Raw genomic sequence first — 16,915 nt, 5'->3', positions numbered from 1 at the left:
CACTCCACAGAAACTGCTCTCCTAAAACTCACAAACGATTTACTAACCACTAAAACCAAATAATATTTCATCATAAATCTTAGCCAAAATTGATTCCGTTACCTTTTTAGTAAAAAAAAAGACCCAAATTAGTTTATAACCAAAAATTATAACTTTTAAACATTTTTTTTTACATTTTTAAATTATTATTTATGGGTTTTTTTTACCTACTGTCACCCTAGTATTACAGCGTCACCATGGTGACACTGTACTACTTGTGGGGGATAATGAAGATTTTTTTTTTTACACTGATTATTTTACACCCATAAAGGCTGTAAAAGCAATCAATTCTCCTTCACTCTGGCTGCATTCTTGCAGCCATTGATAAATACTGTGTGAGCTGTGATTGGTCACAGCTTGTCACATGGTACAAGGCTGTTGTGAATAGCCCTGTACTATGTGACCTCTGTGATCATTCACAGATTTCACACATAGTAAGCAATGATGTCAGAAGTGACATCTTGCTTACTACTCTGCATGTGCTCACTGATTGGCCAATCAGTGATCACATGATTGGCACCTCACACAGAGGTCCCATACGACGATCGGTGTTCCACTGTGTCTGGAGGACACAGCGGGCACCGGATCGCGTTGCTCCCAGGGAGCGCGAACAAGCAGGGGGCGGGGAGGCTGTTTATAAACAGCCAGCTGCCCCTGCACTGCCTGTTCTGTCTCTCCAATCTAAGCATTGATAGTGTGATCTCTGTAACTTAAAGTTGTGATGAGATAGCGATAACTTCAACCTCAGCTGGATACCACAGTCAGTGACTCAATCGATAAGACATCTTGTAGATCTTGTGAAGTTTATTCCATAAACTGAGAGAATCTTACAACAATGAACATTCGATAGGTCAAAAGATCATAATGTTTCCTGCTCCATGACATGAGGCTAGAGCTGCAATGCATTCCTGGGAAAGGGGGAGGGCTATCTATACAACATTAACTAAACCAAAGGAAAGGGAGGAGCAGAGAAAAAATATAGAAAACACTTAAAGGCATATGACAGTCATGTGAAACATGACACTGCCACCATCTGGCTGTTTATATACAACGGCCGGATGGGAGGTGGTTAAGAGTCTAGATCAGATCTCTGAGGAGTTGTCTGACTGTAAAGGGATAAAATCAACTTTAGAAATGAGAATGTGAAAAGCTGAGCATTGCGAATACCCATCTCCAGCATGAGGTAGATGTCCAAAACCGCGCAAATCAGCAATTGGTACCGGAGACACAGGAGCTAAAAGCCAGCAGTACAAGGGTTACACCTTCTACTTGGCAGACTACAAATGTCATTGAACCCTTTAGCAGCTCACACCCAGACCATTCTATGAGGCCTAAAATTGTAATCCCATTAAAATCAGAGGCTTCAGAATCTGAGAGTAACTACAGTGACCCCCCAGATGAGGATGAAATGCCTTCCAGTAGGGAACATTATCTTCCTAAATTAAGACCCATCTCACTTCATAAACACCCCAAAAGTGAGAGAAAATCCCAGAGGCCTGTGTATGATACCACCAAAGTGATACCATTCCTAACAGAAACTGTGGGTCTCTTTACTAAGAAAGGATCTCCTTCTATAATTGATCACACAGAAACCTACGAGGAGGCGATGATGACCCGAAGTTTGAATTCTGACAAACAGAAAACTGAATTTGTCCCATGGGTGTCTCAGCCAAAGCACAGGAATTTCTTGACTTGCCTCAGAGACACGGGTGTAATAAGATGGTCTGAAGTGGTATCAGAAATAAAAGCAGAATTTGGTCCCTACCGCTCAGCTACTGCTGATAAAAGAGACATTTTGACTTTAAAATGTCGGCCAAATCAAAGTCCCCGAGAGATTTTGTCCGTTCTCAAGAATGCCTACAGCCTGGCTGAAAAAGATCCTGATTATGACAGCCCTGAATGTGTCCAATTGTTTTATGATGCTTTCCCAAATAAAAAAGAAATGATTTTGGCCCGCGATTACAATCCCAGAAAAACTCTGGATTGGCTACTGACAGAGAGGACCGCCCTCTACGCTGGATTACAGCATGGGGAGGAGTCTCAGGGCAGGAGATTTACAAAGCCCACAGAAAACACAGCTGAGACTCAGATTAAAAAGGATCCCAGAAAGTTTGAATCCCCAAAAAGGAGTTATGCTGAAGTTGTTGAAGCTCCAGACCTCTCAGTCAGAAGACGTCTAAACCCAATCTGGATTTCAAGAAGGTCCCCGTCACTGACAACTCAGACAAAAAGCATCAATTTACTAACCGACAGGAGAAATCAGGGAGGTTATTACCGGAATTACAGGTCCAACCAGAAAAAGGTCCAATCTGGTTCTGAAACAGAAAGTTCTGTCAGATCCCAGACATCCAATTCCAGAACTCCAAACCCAAAAGTCCATTGGAAAAGTAGAAGTAATCTATATGAAGCCTGGAGCAGATGCAGGTCAGTTCAGTGTATTAGCAGAACAAATGGGGAAATAACCAATTTCTTCACTGCTAACACTAAGAATCCTTTTTTAGGGAATCCCAATCCTGCAGAAAATCGTCCTCAGTAGGAAGCAGGAATGAACAGGTTAAAGCATCAAACAATGATAATGCCTGTAATGTCCCGATAAACAAGAGAGCACAAATGAAGCCAAGTGTCTGTATGTCTGAGAAGGATTGAACCTGTCCTATGCCAAAAGGTAAGGGGGGGCAGAATGTTTGTGTTTCTGTATTACAGCCCACAGAATCCTCCACAATGAAAACGTGACAAGCCGTCCAAGGAGCTTCCATGTGAAGAAGAAGGGGGGGTCAGCGGATGAGACAAAGCATAAAGACACCTTCACTTCTCACCCAAGGTACCTCTGCCCATTACAGGACATTGACAAAAGGTATTCCATTGAAGTGGAATGACATCATCATTTACCAAAGATCACGGCTTTATTAGACACGGGGAGCCAAGCAACTATTAGAACTCAGAAAGATTTCCAACAAATCCAAGACTTCTCTTCAGGGAAATATAAAGGTGAAAAGTTTCCCAGCAAAACCTGTGAGTGTATCCGGTACAGCCATGAAGGTATCAGGTACGGCTTGGCTACATTTCATGGTGGGAAATAAAAGAATCTGCCATCCCACACTGCTAGTTGGTTTGCCCTATGACCCCTAATTATTGCTATAGATCTCCTTCAGAGATGAAACCCTGTCATTGATTTTATCAGTGAGGTTATATGGTCACAGGTCAATGTGCCAATTAATTATGAGCACTCCCAATCCTATCACAATCCGTGTAACTGCCACGTGATGGAGGAAAGACCGGACTCTATTGAGGTCCATTTCAGGAACAGCCAAATTCCAGATGTTTCCTTCTTACAGGACACACCTACCTCCACCTTATGTGGACAGGAGGAGAACACCATATGTGTGTCCCCTGAAAGAGTCAGAGATGTCTGCCTGGAAGGGGACGTTCTATTCACCTCCATAGAGAAGATACTGACTCTACTGGGTTCAGTAATCATACACAATTCCTAGCAAGGATTGGAAAGGTGAATGAGGATGTGTTCTTTCCCTTCAAAGTCAATGACCTGGGAAGTACTAAAAAGGCTAAACTGGCTTTACACCGGGAAATAGTTACATTAGTAGAGATCTACTAAAACAAATGTCTAATCCTAAAGTAGTCAGGTATCCCAACCCTCAGGATAACTGGATCCATGATCTGGATAATGACTCCAAAAGTCATAATATTATTGCCAAATGCATGTTATCCATTTCAGTTGGGGGTGAAACGGCCAATCATTTATTCCTGGTAATCAATGAGCCCCGGTATCAGATTTACATTGGCAACGATCTAGTACATCGCTTTGCTATACACTCGGATCTGATAAATTCCACATTGTGGACCAGATTAAAGGGGATCTATGTAAATGTATAGATGAACATGAAGCCCTTAAATCATCCCAGATACTGCCATATGCAGGAAACATATTAGTACCACATGATGTACCTATACAGGTACAAAAAGAATCCTGATGCATTTATACAGTTGTGTTCAAAATAATAGCAATGTGTTGAAAAAAGTGAATAAAGCTGAAAATCCTTCTAATAGCTTTTATTTCCATCCACACAAATGCATTGAGAACACGACACATTCTATTCCAAATCAAAACAGGAAGAAAAATACATCAAATTTGTGTTGTTCCTCTAAAAAAATTGAAGAAAAGTGAATATTAGACGGTTCAAAAAATCTGAGTGTTTGTATTCTTCTTTACAAACTCAAACATTCACTATATAAACTGAGAAATGTTTGAAGATTTTGCTTTCCTTTGAATGACTTCATGAATATTTGGTTGTAGTCGCACTGTTTCTGAGAACTGCTGTACATCTGTGTTGCATGGAGTCACCCAACTTCTGGCCCCTGTGATCAGGTATTCCAGCCCAGGATGATTGGACCACATTCCACAGTTCTTCTCTATTTCTTGGTTTTGCCTCAGAAACAGCATGTTTGATGTCACCCCACAAGTTTTCTATTGGATGAAGATCCGGGGATTGGGCTGGCCACTCCATAACGTCCATCTTGTTGGTCTGGAACCAAGATGTTGCACGTTTACTGGTGTGTTTGGGGTCGTTGTCTTGTTGGAACACCCATTTCAAGGGCATTTCCTCTTCAGCATAAGGCAGCATGACCTCTTCAAGTATTCTGATGTATTCAAACTGATCCATGATCCCTGGTATGCGATAAATAGGCCCAACACCGTAGTATGAGAAACATCCCCATATCATGATGCTGGCACCACCATGCTTCACTGTCTTCACAGTGTACTGTGGCTTGAATTCAGTGTTTGGGGGTCGTCTGACAAACTGTCTCCGCCCACTAGACCCAAAAAGAACAATCTTACTTTCATCAGTCCACAAAATGTTGCGTCATTTCTCTTTAGGCCAGTCAATGTGCTCTTTGGCAGATTGTAACCTCTTCAGCACGTCTTTTTTCCAACAGTGGGACTTTGCGGGGACTTCTTGCAGATAGCTTGGCTTCACATAGGCGTCTTCTAATTGTAACAGTCCTCACAGGGAACGTCACACCTTCTTTCATCTTCCTGGAGCTGATTGTTGGCTGAGTCCGCCCCATTTTGGCTATTCTTCTATCCATTCCAATGGTAGTTTTTCGCTTTCTTCCACGTCTTTCAGGTTTTGGTTGCCATTTTAAAGCATTTGCCATCATTTTAGCTGAGCAGCCGATCATTTTCTGCACTTCTTTATATGTTTTCCCCTCTCCAATCAACTTTTTAATCAAGGTACGCTGTTCTTCTGAACAATGTCTGGAACGACCCATTTTCCTCAGAATTTCAGAGAGAAATGCACTGTAACCAGCATGGACAACATTTGCTGCCTTCCTTCCTTAAATAAGGGCAATCATTGCCACCTGTTTTTCAAAGAATGAATGACCTCACTAATAGAACCCCACACTGCTATTATTTTGAACACGCCCCTTTCAATGAGTGATTCAATGAACAGAATCAGCAGCATGCATGTCATGACTGCCGGGTCTGTTGGATTTCTATTACTCTACTACACCTGCTAGGAAATTATTTGCCATGTAGAGATATCATTTCCACCAAAAACAGTGATTGATCCGGTTAGTGATGTCTGACTGCTATTATTTTGAACACAACTGTGTGTGTGTATGTATATGTATGTGTGTGTATGTATATATATATATATATATATATATATAAAATAATTTATTTTTTTTTAATTTCCCAAAAACTTGTGGCAAAAAATAAAATCTTCATTCCTTTCAGCAAATACCTTGGGGTGTTTACTTTCCAAAAATGGGTCTTTTGGGGGGTGCTTCTACTATCCTGGCATTTCAGGGCCTCCAAAACTGTGATAGGTAGTGAGGAAGTGACATGAGAAAATTCCAGCTCTTGAAAGCCTGAAGGTGGTCATTGGTTTTTGGCCTCTGTATGCAGCTAGGCAATAGAAAAGTCTCACAAGTGATAGCTCCATGCTCAGAAGTAGCAGAATGTGCTTTGGGGTGTAATTTCACATACAACCAAGGCATGTGTGAGAAAGATCTTATTAAAATGACAATTTTGTGTAAACAAAAAAAAAAAAGGATTTTGTAATTTTTTTAAAAACTTGTGACAAAAAATAAAATCTTTCATGGACTCAACATGCATCTCAGCAAATTCCTTGGGGTGTCTTTCCAAAAAGGGGTTATTTGGGGGGATTTCATACTGCCCTGGCATTTTAGCACCTGATAGTCAGAAAGTAAAAGTTGCATAAATTCCGGTATATGTACCATAGTTTGTAGATTCTATAACTTTTAAAGATACCAATATACACTTACTCAGATTTTTTCTTTTACCATCCAGCATAATACACTTTAATCTTAATTTATGAAGACATTTAAATGTATTGGATTTTTTTTATAACAGAAAGTAGAAAATATAATTTTTCTAAATTATTGGTATTTATTTGTTTACATCACAAAAAATTAAAAACCCAGAGGTGATCAAATACCGCCAAAAGAAATCTCTATTTGTGGGAAAAAATTATATGAATTTTGTTTGGGTACTGCATTGCATTAGTGCACAATTACCCTTTAATGTAGCGCAGTGCAGTATAGCAAAAAATGGCTAGGTCAGGAAGGGGATAAAATGTTCCGGAGGGCAGGTGGTTATGACCCAGTTTCTTGTGGCCGAGTATATGCCGTATCAGGAAGGGGTTAAAGATGTACTTGCTTTTTGGGTAGAATACTCTGAGCAGACAAGGGGTCCACGTAGATGACATACACGGTGCAGTTTTATAAAATGCTGCTTCATGTAGCCGCCATACCTGTAGGCCATTCCAGATGGGAAATTCCCACACTGTCTATATTATATCCAGCAACACAGGACTGATCTCATATCCGTGTTCAAATGTCGCACATACACGTGTGCTTTCATCTATAGGAGCAGCGGCTGAGCTCAGTGTTGTTAGGGAAGGGAGTGCACTGGGCATGCTCAGCATTTAGGATCATGGAAGCATGATAACCACCCCTGGACATCACCCATATACATAGCTGGAGCTCATCCTTCCAGAATCATTCCACTGATGGAACACACGGCCCCCAGATTAATATGGTGGTCCAATCAGAACACTCCAGGTCCCAACAGTGCACACCACCAGATTAATATGACACAGGTACCGGTGGTCCAATCAGAACACTCCAGGTCCCAACAGTGCACACCACCAGATTAATATGACACAGGTACCAGTGGTCCAATAAGAACACTCCAGGTCTCAGCAGTGCACACCACCAGATTAATATGACACAGGTACCGGTGGTCCAATCAGAACTCTCCATGCCCCAGTAGTGCACACCTCCAGATTAATACGACACAGGTACTGGTGGTCCAATCAGAACACTCCAGGCCCCAGAAGTGCACACCACCAGATTAATACGACAGGTACTGGTGGTCCAATCAGAACACTCCAGGCCCCAGAAGTGCACACCACCAGATTAATATGACACTGTCATGGAACACACGCCCACAGCTCTGAGGAGCAATCTAGCACATGGCACACCCCTCTAGGATTCCTCCAGCTATCCTACAAGCTAGAACCCCGGTGTTAATCACTCTTCCACTGTCCACACACCCCCACACCAGACACACCACACACAGTAGCTTGCCACCACCCAACAGTGTGTCCACAGACTGGTCTGCTGGGCCACCACACACAAACAGATCTCCGTTTAGCAGATCTGCTACTTTACAATCTGCATGCAATCTGCCAACACACAGTACAATTGCATACAGATTTTCAATGAACTTAGACAGAACACATAGACACTACAATACAACAATCTCTCCGGAGATATGAGCCCGAGCTTAGTGCACAGAAGTCACTTATTAATTTTAGATTTATTATCCTGGAAGTGAGCGGTGCATAAAATATATACAAAGAAAAGGAATTACAAAAAAGACAAGAAGACCCACAGAGTTGGCTATTCACTAGGAAAATAAAAGGGATAAAAACAGAAATAAACGTTATCGAGGTTTATCCTGTGACAGAAGCATGTCAGAATTGTCTGCAATTCCCCAATTGTACTGGTTCCATAGGAATCACCCCGTCCATATCTCAGGCTCCTCAATTTATTGAAATTTGAATGTGGGTGGGACTTTAGCCCTTGTCCAATCAACCCTGGGGGATGTTTCTGTATCAGCCTACAGGACGTTCTGTGTTCTGAAGTGACCTGGATCCAATGGGCCAGGAATGACTCTGATCGTTGGGTCAGAGATAGGATTTTTGACACCAGCGCATCAGTCCGATCGTGACAGTACCAATCACTGTTCAGCTGTCACAATCAAGTGCCATTTTTGTGTGTTTCCCCGGGATTCTACAGAGGATACATATTCAGTTTTATATGGACATGGAGCCTAAAATGTGTCCAATCAGAAGTATTTCCATCTCTCTGCAACTAATATTTTAGCTTTTATGAGAGATGAAATAGATTCCTCTGATCTGTTGATATAAATCAGAGCTGGCAGACATTTTGGAGCCTTCACCTGATCAGCCTACAGCTCTTGTTTCAGGTTCAGGAAGGTGAGAAATCCATGGCTACATGGATGAGTTGTATTGGCATCTCGGTGTCTCTCCTGGCCTAGAAGCTGCTCTGTCCTTTCACATGCTAATTGGTGACCATATGTCTCTGACTGATTACTGAATACTGTATCTCTAATAACACGGAATGAAACTAGATCTACAATCACATCCTTCTACAGATCACGTCACGTCTCAGCTACTGGCAGAACTACCCGACTCCCACATTTATATTACAAATATATTTCTATATCATTATCATATCTCCTCTGAAGGATCTCGTCTACAAGGAGAATACATGTCATGTTTGTAGTCATTCCTCATAACTGAGGTCTTCCAATCAGTCAGAAATTCTCCAATCAGTCACAAATGTAAGGGACCACTGCTCTGACCACTGATAGAAGGGAATTCTCCCATTGGTCCCTAATGTAAAGAACCAATAATTTAACCTCTGATGTAAGGGGGATCCTTCTCCCATTGGTCACCAAAGTAAGGGACCACTACACTGACCACTGATATAAAGGGATCCTTCTCCCATCGGTCACCAAAGTAAGGGACCACTACACTGGCCAATGATATAAGAGGGTCCTTCTCCCATCGGTCACCAAAGTAAGGGACCACTACACTGACATAATGGGGTCCTTCTCCCATCGGTCACCAAAGTAAGGGACCACTACACTGACCACTGATATAAAAGGGTCCTTCTCCCATTGGTCACCAAAGTAAGGGACCACTACACTGACCACTGATATAAGGGGTCCTTCTCCCATTGGTCACCAATGTAGGGGACCATTGCACTGACCACTGATATAAGGGGTCCTTCTCCCATTGGTCACCAATGTAGGGGACCATTGCACTGACCACTGATATAAGGGGTCCTTCTCCCATTGGTCACCAATGTAGGGGACCATTGCACTGACCACTGATATAAGGGGTCCTTCTCCCATTGGTCACCAATGTAAGGGACCACTATGCTGACAACTGATGTAAGGGAATCCTTTTCCCATTGGTCACTAATGTAAGGGACCACTACACTGACCACTGATATAAGGGGTCCTTCTCCCATTGGTCACCAATGTAAGGGACCACTACACTGACCACTGATATAAGGGGTCCTTCTCCCATTGGTCACCAAAGTAAGGGACCACTACACTGACCACTTAGATAAAAGGGTCCTTCTCCCATTGGTCACCAATGTAAGGGACCACTACACTGACCACTGACATAAGGGGTCCTTCTCCCATTGGTCACCAATGTAAGGGACCACTATGCTGACAACTGATGTAAGGGAATCCTTTTCCCATTGGTCACTAATGTAAGGGACCACTACACTGACCACTGATATAAGGGGGTCCTTCTCCCATTGGTCACTAATGTAAGGGACCACTACACTGACCACTGATATAAGGGGGTCCTTCTCCCATTGGTCACCAATGTAAGGGACCACTACACTGACCACTGATATAAGGGGTCCTTCTCCCATTGGTCACCAATGTAAGGGACAAATACAATGACCACTTGGGATGATCTCTGGGTTTAGTTGTCGGAGAGTAGGGATGAGACGACAGTACAAACCAAACTTTGCCTGTTCCGGTCCCGTGTTTTGCAGGAGCCGATCATCACATATAGAAGAGACATTTCTACCACTTCTATATATAACAGCTTCCCGCTGTCACTGGTGCCTGAGGAAGACATGGATGGGTACAGCGGCCACACCCCCAGGAATCAGTGATGTCATTGGGAATCCCTGCCATGTAAGGAAGGGGGCGGGGATAGCAGTGACATCACTGACCAAAATATGGTCACTGGTCACATTTGGGTAATGAGGTCCCACCATCCCTGTCCCTTCACTTATGTAGATGATGACAGTTTAGGGAGCTGTCATTGGGCTGGTGCTATTGTCGGGTACTATATACCCCATACTCATTCACATGGGGGAACGGTATATGGGGGCCCCTTGTTATTAAAGGGGGTTTCCAAAATCCAGTATGACCTCCGCCCACAGATCCCCACAGCCACCAGCCAAGGTGACAAGGTCCTATGCCTGGGGGAATCCCCCCTGGTAAGGTGACCCCCCCCCCGGTAAGGTGACCCCCATGTTGTGGACATGTGGCCTGGTATGGATCAGGAGGGGGGGCACACTACAGCCCCCTCTGCACTCTGTATGGTGGGCTGTATATGATATACTGCTGACCCCCGCACTCTGCGCCGTTATTGAAGGGTGTGAGGTGTCACCGAGGAGCAATGTTCTATATTGAAGTTTGCCGTCATTGCACCGACACACACAATAGTTTTTGTTCAATAAATGTTTTATTATAATTTTACATTTAACAAGATTGAAGCATAAAAATCAGGAAACAGTAAAGGAAGGAATCCGATTGGTCAGGAAGATCCCTTGTCTGGAATGTGGGGGCGGAGTCATTATTATTGGTGTACAATACAATACACAACGTGTTCCATTATTATAACAAAGTATTGTAGAAAAGATCCCAACATAGAAAATGGGGGAAAGGAGGAAATAAAGGCGGATATGAAGGGGAATCTGTGTACGGGGAACACCTTAACAATCACCACCATTTTATTCTCCAGGGCCTCTGATGTCACAGAATAGATGTTTGGGGGTTTATCTCATCTTCAGGACCAAAATCTGCATTTTCCCATGTGTGCAAAATCATGCAGAAACAGCTCTGGCAGTGAGAGGGTTAATGTGGGCTAGATGGGATCCCTCTGCTGGGGTGACATTAGAGCTCCCGCTAGCTGCAGCCTGGTAATAACATTGCTGGGAGGTCTCTTCATTTCTCTGCTCCATACTTCCCGTCTTTATAGAAACGTCTCCTGACATTTGGGGGTCTATTCATACAGAATGTGTAGAGCCATTCACCTGGTGAGAGTTCATGTCCATTCCTCCTGTGTGAATAGGATGGGGAAATGAATGTTAGTAGGCTATTTGCTGAGCTGTTTAAATGGATTGAATTGATTTAATATGGAAAATGCCATACTCGCTATTAGATGGTGATCATTTCTATGACACTTAGCACCATGTAAAGGCCAAATGCAGTATTTTCAATGTTAAATCAAAGGTTGGTATAATGGTGTTGGGTTAATAACGTATATCCTTCAGTGTGGACTGTACTCATCCGTGTCTGAGTATGATCTCAGGGATTAGTATGAAGCCATGCCTGACCAAGAAAGAGAAGGGGGCTATTTATAGAAAATTTGTTGGATGAATGTGACAATCAATCATCCAACCATTTTCCCCGTGTGAAACCTTTGATGTTTTACAAGTCCTGAATTATGTACAAAACATTTCCCACACTCAGAACATGAATATGGCTTCTCCCCTGTGTGAGATCTCTGATGGATGTAAAGATTGGACTTCGCTGAAAAACATTTCCCACACTCAGGACAGCAATGAGGCTTCTCCCCTGTGTGAGATCTCTGATGTCTGTGAAGATCTGATCTATGTAAAAAACATTTCCCGCACTCAGGACAGGAAAGGGGCTTCTCCACCATGTGAGATCTCTGATGTCTGTGAAGAATGGACTTGTGTGAAAAACATTTCCCGCACTCTGGACAGGTGTACGGCTTGTCCCTCATGTGCAAACTCTGATGTATGGAAAGATTGGACTTCACTGAAAAATATTTCCCGCACTCAGAGCAGGAATACGGCTTTTCCCCCGTGTGAAACCTTTGATGTCTGACTAGTTCTGATTTATGTAAAAAACATTTTCCACACTCAGGACAGGAAAATGGCTTTTCTCCCGTGTGTAATCTCTGATGGCTATAAAGATGAGACTTCACTGAAAAACATTTCCCACACTCAGGACAGGAATACGGCTTTTCCCCCGTGTGACATCTTTGATGTGTAACAAGATCTGATTTTTTTACAAAACATTTCCCACACTCAGGACAGGAATATGGCTTCTCCCCTGTGTGAGATCTCTGATGGCTGTAAAGATTGGACTTCACTGAAAAACATTTCCCGCACTCAGGACAGGAATACGGTTTCTCCCCTGTATGAGATCTTTTATGCACATTAAGACCAGATTTAGAATGGAACCTCTTCCCGCACTCAGTACAGGAGAATCCCTTCCCTGTTGGAAGGCTGGCCCGGTCCCGCACAGTCTGAGGTTCCTCAGGATACGAGGAATCCGATGGTCCATCTACACTGGGTGGTGCCGGATGGACATTGGAGGGAGCCGGGTTTTCTCCTGGACTATACTGTGTGATGTCCTCATCTTCTACTTTCCAGTCTGGAGACAAAGTGAGACAATCCTCGGAGGTTTTCCTCATCTCCCGGCCATGGACTAAAATACAAAGACAAAGAGGATTACTAGACAGGAGCTGATTGGTTCCCCCAAACCAGGACTCCATTCACATCAGGCAGCTTGGTCTCTGAGGAGCTTACAATTCCACCCTCAAGGGAACTAGGAAATGGCTCCTCTGATCTCCTACCAGGTCATTTCTTTATTCATGGACCTTAGTCAGAGAGTGAGGAAACAACCAGAACTGTCTTTTATAGGAGGGACAGTAAAGAGGGGATTATAGGAAGAGGGTCCCCACCCCCTCTATCACTCATCGCCATCTTCCCAACACAAGAAGTACTGCACTTCCTTATTTAGTCCATGATTTAGTCATGAAGAACAGCGGGGCTGAGACCCACCAGAGGTCAGAGAGTGAGGATGGGGGGAGAACAACCAAGATGAAGACTGGACTGATCCTGAAGACCACCATCATTGGGGTATTGACTCCTCCCTCATTATCACTTTCTGTTTAAGGGTCCAAAGTTGGAGGATGTTATCACATTATTATCACCATGTAAAGGTCTGTGCTCCAATCACATCATCCGATATAAAATGTCCAGCTGGGAGGAAATGGGGGAACAAAAGAGAATCCATATTATGTGTATATATAGCAGGGGGAGGGGGAGCAGTGGGGGGAGTATATAGCGCAGGGGTCAGGAGTATGTAATGTACAGCATAGAGTATATAGTGCAGGGGGCAGGAGTATGTAATGTACAACATAGAGTATATAGTGCAGGGGTCAGGAGTATGTAATGTACAACATAGAGTATATAGTGCAGGGGTCAGGAGTATGTAATGTACAACATAGAGTATATAGTGCAGGGGTCAGGAGTATGTAATGTACAACATAGAGTATATAGTGCAGGGGTCAGGAGGATGTAATGTACAACATAGAGTATATAGTGCAGGGGTCAGGAGGATGTAATGTACAACATAGAGTATATAGTGCAGAGGTCAGGAGTATGTAATGTACAACATAGAGTATATAGTGCAGGGGTCAGGAGTATGTAATGTACAACATAGAGTATATAGTGCAGGGGTCAGGAGTATGTAATGTACAACATAGAGTATATAGTGCAGGGGTCAGGAGTATGTAATGTACAACATAGAGTATATAGTGCAGGGGTCAGGAGTATGTAATGTACAACATAGAGTATATAGTGCAGGGGTCAGGAGTATGTAATGTACAACATAGAGTATATAGTGCAGGGGTCAGGAGTATGTAATGTACAACATAGAGTATATAGTGCAGGGGTCAGGACTCATAATATTGGTATTCAGCAATCAGTGGTGGCTTAGATTTCCACATGAGACAAGCTGTAGAGGTCCCACACCGCTGCCTCCCATCTCCTGAGACTGAATCCATTGTTTCTGTGTTTATCATGGAGAAATAGACAGTGACACCCTGACACCTTATAGGAACCTGACACACACAATGATACAGTCACCATCCAGACACATCCCTTGTCTGTTACTGGAGAATGTCCCAGAATTCCCGGCACCGCTCACCTCTCCTGTCAGCAGCTCCATCATCTTCTTGGTGACTTCTAGAATCTTCTGCATGTTGTGTCTCTCAGGGTTTAGGGAGTCACATGGAGGCACTGTGATGGTCATATGATCACCTGACTTCAGAAGAGGAAATCTCTGTATTGAGGAACCAATAGGAATATCATGTTAGATTCCCAGAATCCTCCTCACCTCTCCGGTCAGGTCTGTGTTTTATTAATAGAGATGAGAGTGATGTCATGTGACCTCCCAGAATCCTCCTCACCTCTCTGGTCAGGTCTGTGTTTTATTAACAGAGATAAGAGTGATGTCATGTGACCTCCCAGAATCCTCCTCACCTCTCCGGTCAGGTCTGTGTTTTATTAATAGAGATGAGAGTGATGTCATGTGACCTCCCAGAATCCTCCTCACCTCTCCGGTCAGCAGGTAGATGATCTCCAGGGTGAGGTTTAGTATCTTCTCAGTCATGTGACTCCGGTCCTCCTCCATCCTCATTGGTGCCATCATGTGATCTATACAGGTCTCCTTGTAGACGGATAACTTTGGGAAATGAAAGTAAGAATGATTTGGATGGTATTGGTCACACAATAATAGGATGTGGATGTGAGGGGGGAATAGGAGGGTTGATGGACATTTAAAGTGTAACTAAAGACAAACCACTTGTTTCATTTTGGATAGAGTAAGGGAGGGTTATAACCTCTGTCAGGTGTTTTTGCAATCTGTGTCCCCGTGGGGAGATTTCCCTTCACTTCCTGTCTCATTGCCAAAACAAGAAGTGAGAGGAAATCCCCCCAAAGTGAGGGAATTCTGGGGTGTCACCAGAAATAGATTCCCCATTGGACGATATACCCTCTATTAGTGTTCTGATGTCAACCCAAAATTTGGGGCTCTCTTTCACTCTTGGTTACAATGGTCACCGGGACAAATGGGGGCACAAACCGCAATAAAAACTGACAGATGCTCTAATTCCTCTCCACTCCAAATCTATAAAAAAAGTTTTACCTTTAGTTATACCTCAAGAACTACCGCCCCCCACGGGAACATGTTTACTTTAGACTGTTTAGTGTTTACACCCCAGAACTCTCTTGGTCGGCCGGATCAGAAATCCTCTTTTCTCTGTTGGGTTTGTTTTGTCTCTGAACTGGTTTTGATGAGTTTTAGATCTGCAGACTAGGAATGATAAATGGTTACATAGTTGGTAAGGTTGACTAAAGACACTCGTCCCTCCAGTTCAGCCGCATTGTGTGTATCTGCGTGTCTATGGCACCATCCTTTTCCATATCCCTTTACATTGTGTTCCCTAAGAAACACATCTAAAAGGTTTGTGAATGTATCCACACTCCCCGCTGACACACCAACTGTGGAAGGGAGTTCCACATCCTTACCTTTCTACCTATAAAGAACCTGGCACACAGTTTAACCACTTTACCACCAAAAGGTATTACCCCTTCATGACCAGGCCATTTGTTTCCTGTTCAGCACTGCACTACTTTAACTGTAAATTGCTTGGTCATGAAACACTGAACCCAAATGCAATTTATATCATTTTTTCACACAAATGAAGCTTTCTTTTGGTGGTATTTGATCACCATTGGGGTTTTGTATGTATGTAACACACTGCATTGTTACTAATTGCAGATTGTTAAATGGCCACAAGATGGCTGTGCTCTGCAGTTCAGTTGACACAGAAAATTGTACAGCAACACTGAGAACGCTGGGACTTGTATGCTGCAAGCAGGATTTCTTCATTCAGTTCAGCTGACAACTAGAGATCCCAATTAAGTGAGTAATGGGGCTGGAGCATATAAAAGGGGAGGACAGGAGAGGCAGGGTGCGTGTGAGAACAGAGTGCTGATCCATTGCTGATCCAGGAGGCCTCAGGCTGGATCAGACTGAATCAGAGGATGGAGAAGGGAATTTCCAGATTGTTGATCGTACAGAGAGGCAGGCTAGTTAATCCTGCATGTAGGATGATCATGCCATCGCCATTGGCACCGCTATCTCCATGGGAAGACAGCCAGAAAAGGGGCCCCTCAGCAACAAGGACATCATTTCACACCACTACATCAAAGGACTGGTGAGAGAGTTCCTAACCCACACCACACCACCATGTGATACAGGGTCCATAGTTGTTGTTGCCGGTTACTAAAGTCCAGGATTCTTACAATACAGACTGTCACATAGAGACACAGTCTCTGTAGCCCAATCAGTGCTGCGGCCTATCTACACCAGAAGCCCATTGAAGTATCACACACAGTATATCAGCCCTAATAGATTCTGTTGCCTGATTGGCAGGAACTGGAAAAAAGTAAAATCATATTACCTCCGGCCTGTTCTACACAAAGTTCCACTAGGACACTGGTGCTTGTCAATCCAGCAAAAGGTAGTGCAGTGTTAGTACTGTCACTGTGCTGCATATGAGAATAATCCTGCATTTCTAGCACCTCAGCAACCTGGGAATGGGGTTGGGTGTGCCTGATCTTAGCAGGGACCTCTTCACCATCATCAGAGCTACCTGCT

General features: G+C 43.5%; 1 protein-coding gene across 1 annotated transcript in view; it reads right to left on the bottom strand.

The window, feature by feature from the left end:
- LOC149468151 (uncharacterized) overlaps positions 1–15,086 on the bottom strand; it is a 41,739-nt gene extending 26,653 nt beyond the window's left edge. The window contains exons 1-4 of the mRNA XM_089670685.1: positions 14,813–15,086; positions 14,399–14,551; positions 14,163–14,312; positions 11,854–12,878 (exon numbers count right to left, since the gene is read on the bottom strand). Coding sequence (XP_089526811.1) covers positions 11,854–12,878; positions 14,163–14,312; positions 14,399–14,551; positions 14,813–14,902 — 1,418 coding nt within the window. The 5' untranslated portion in view covers positions 14,903–15,086. The remainder of the gene's footprint in view (positions 1–11,853; positions 12,879–14,162; positions 14,313–14,398; positions 14,552–14,812) is intronic.
- Between the last annotated feature and the right edge of the window lie 1,829 nt (positions 15,087–16,915).

This window comes from Staurois parvus, unplaced genomic scaffold, assembly GCF_062004578.1.
Source record: "Staurois parvus isolate SC_StPar_1 unplaced genomic scaffold, SC_StPar_1.0 ptg000092l, whole genome shotgun sequence".
Classification (NCBI taxonomy): domain Eukaryota; kingdom Metazoa; phylum Chordata; class Amphibia; order Anura; family Ranidae; genus Staurois; species Staurois parvus.
This window is presented reverse-complemented; position numbering and strand designations above follow the sequence as displayed.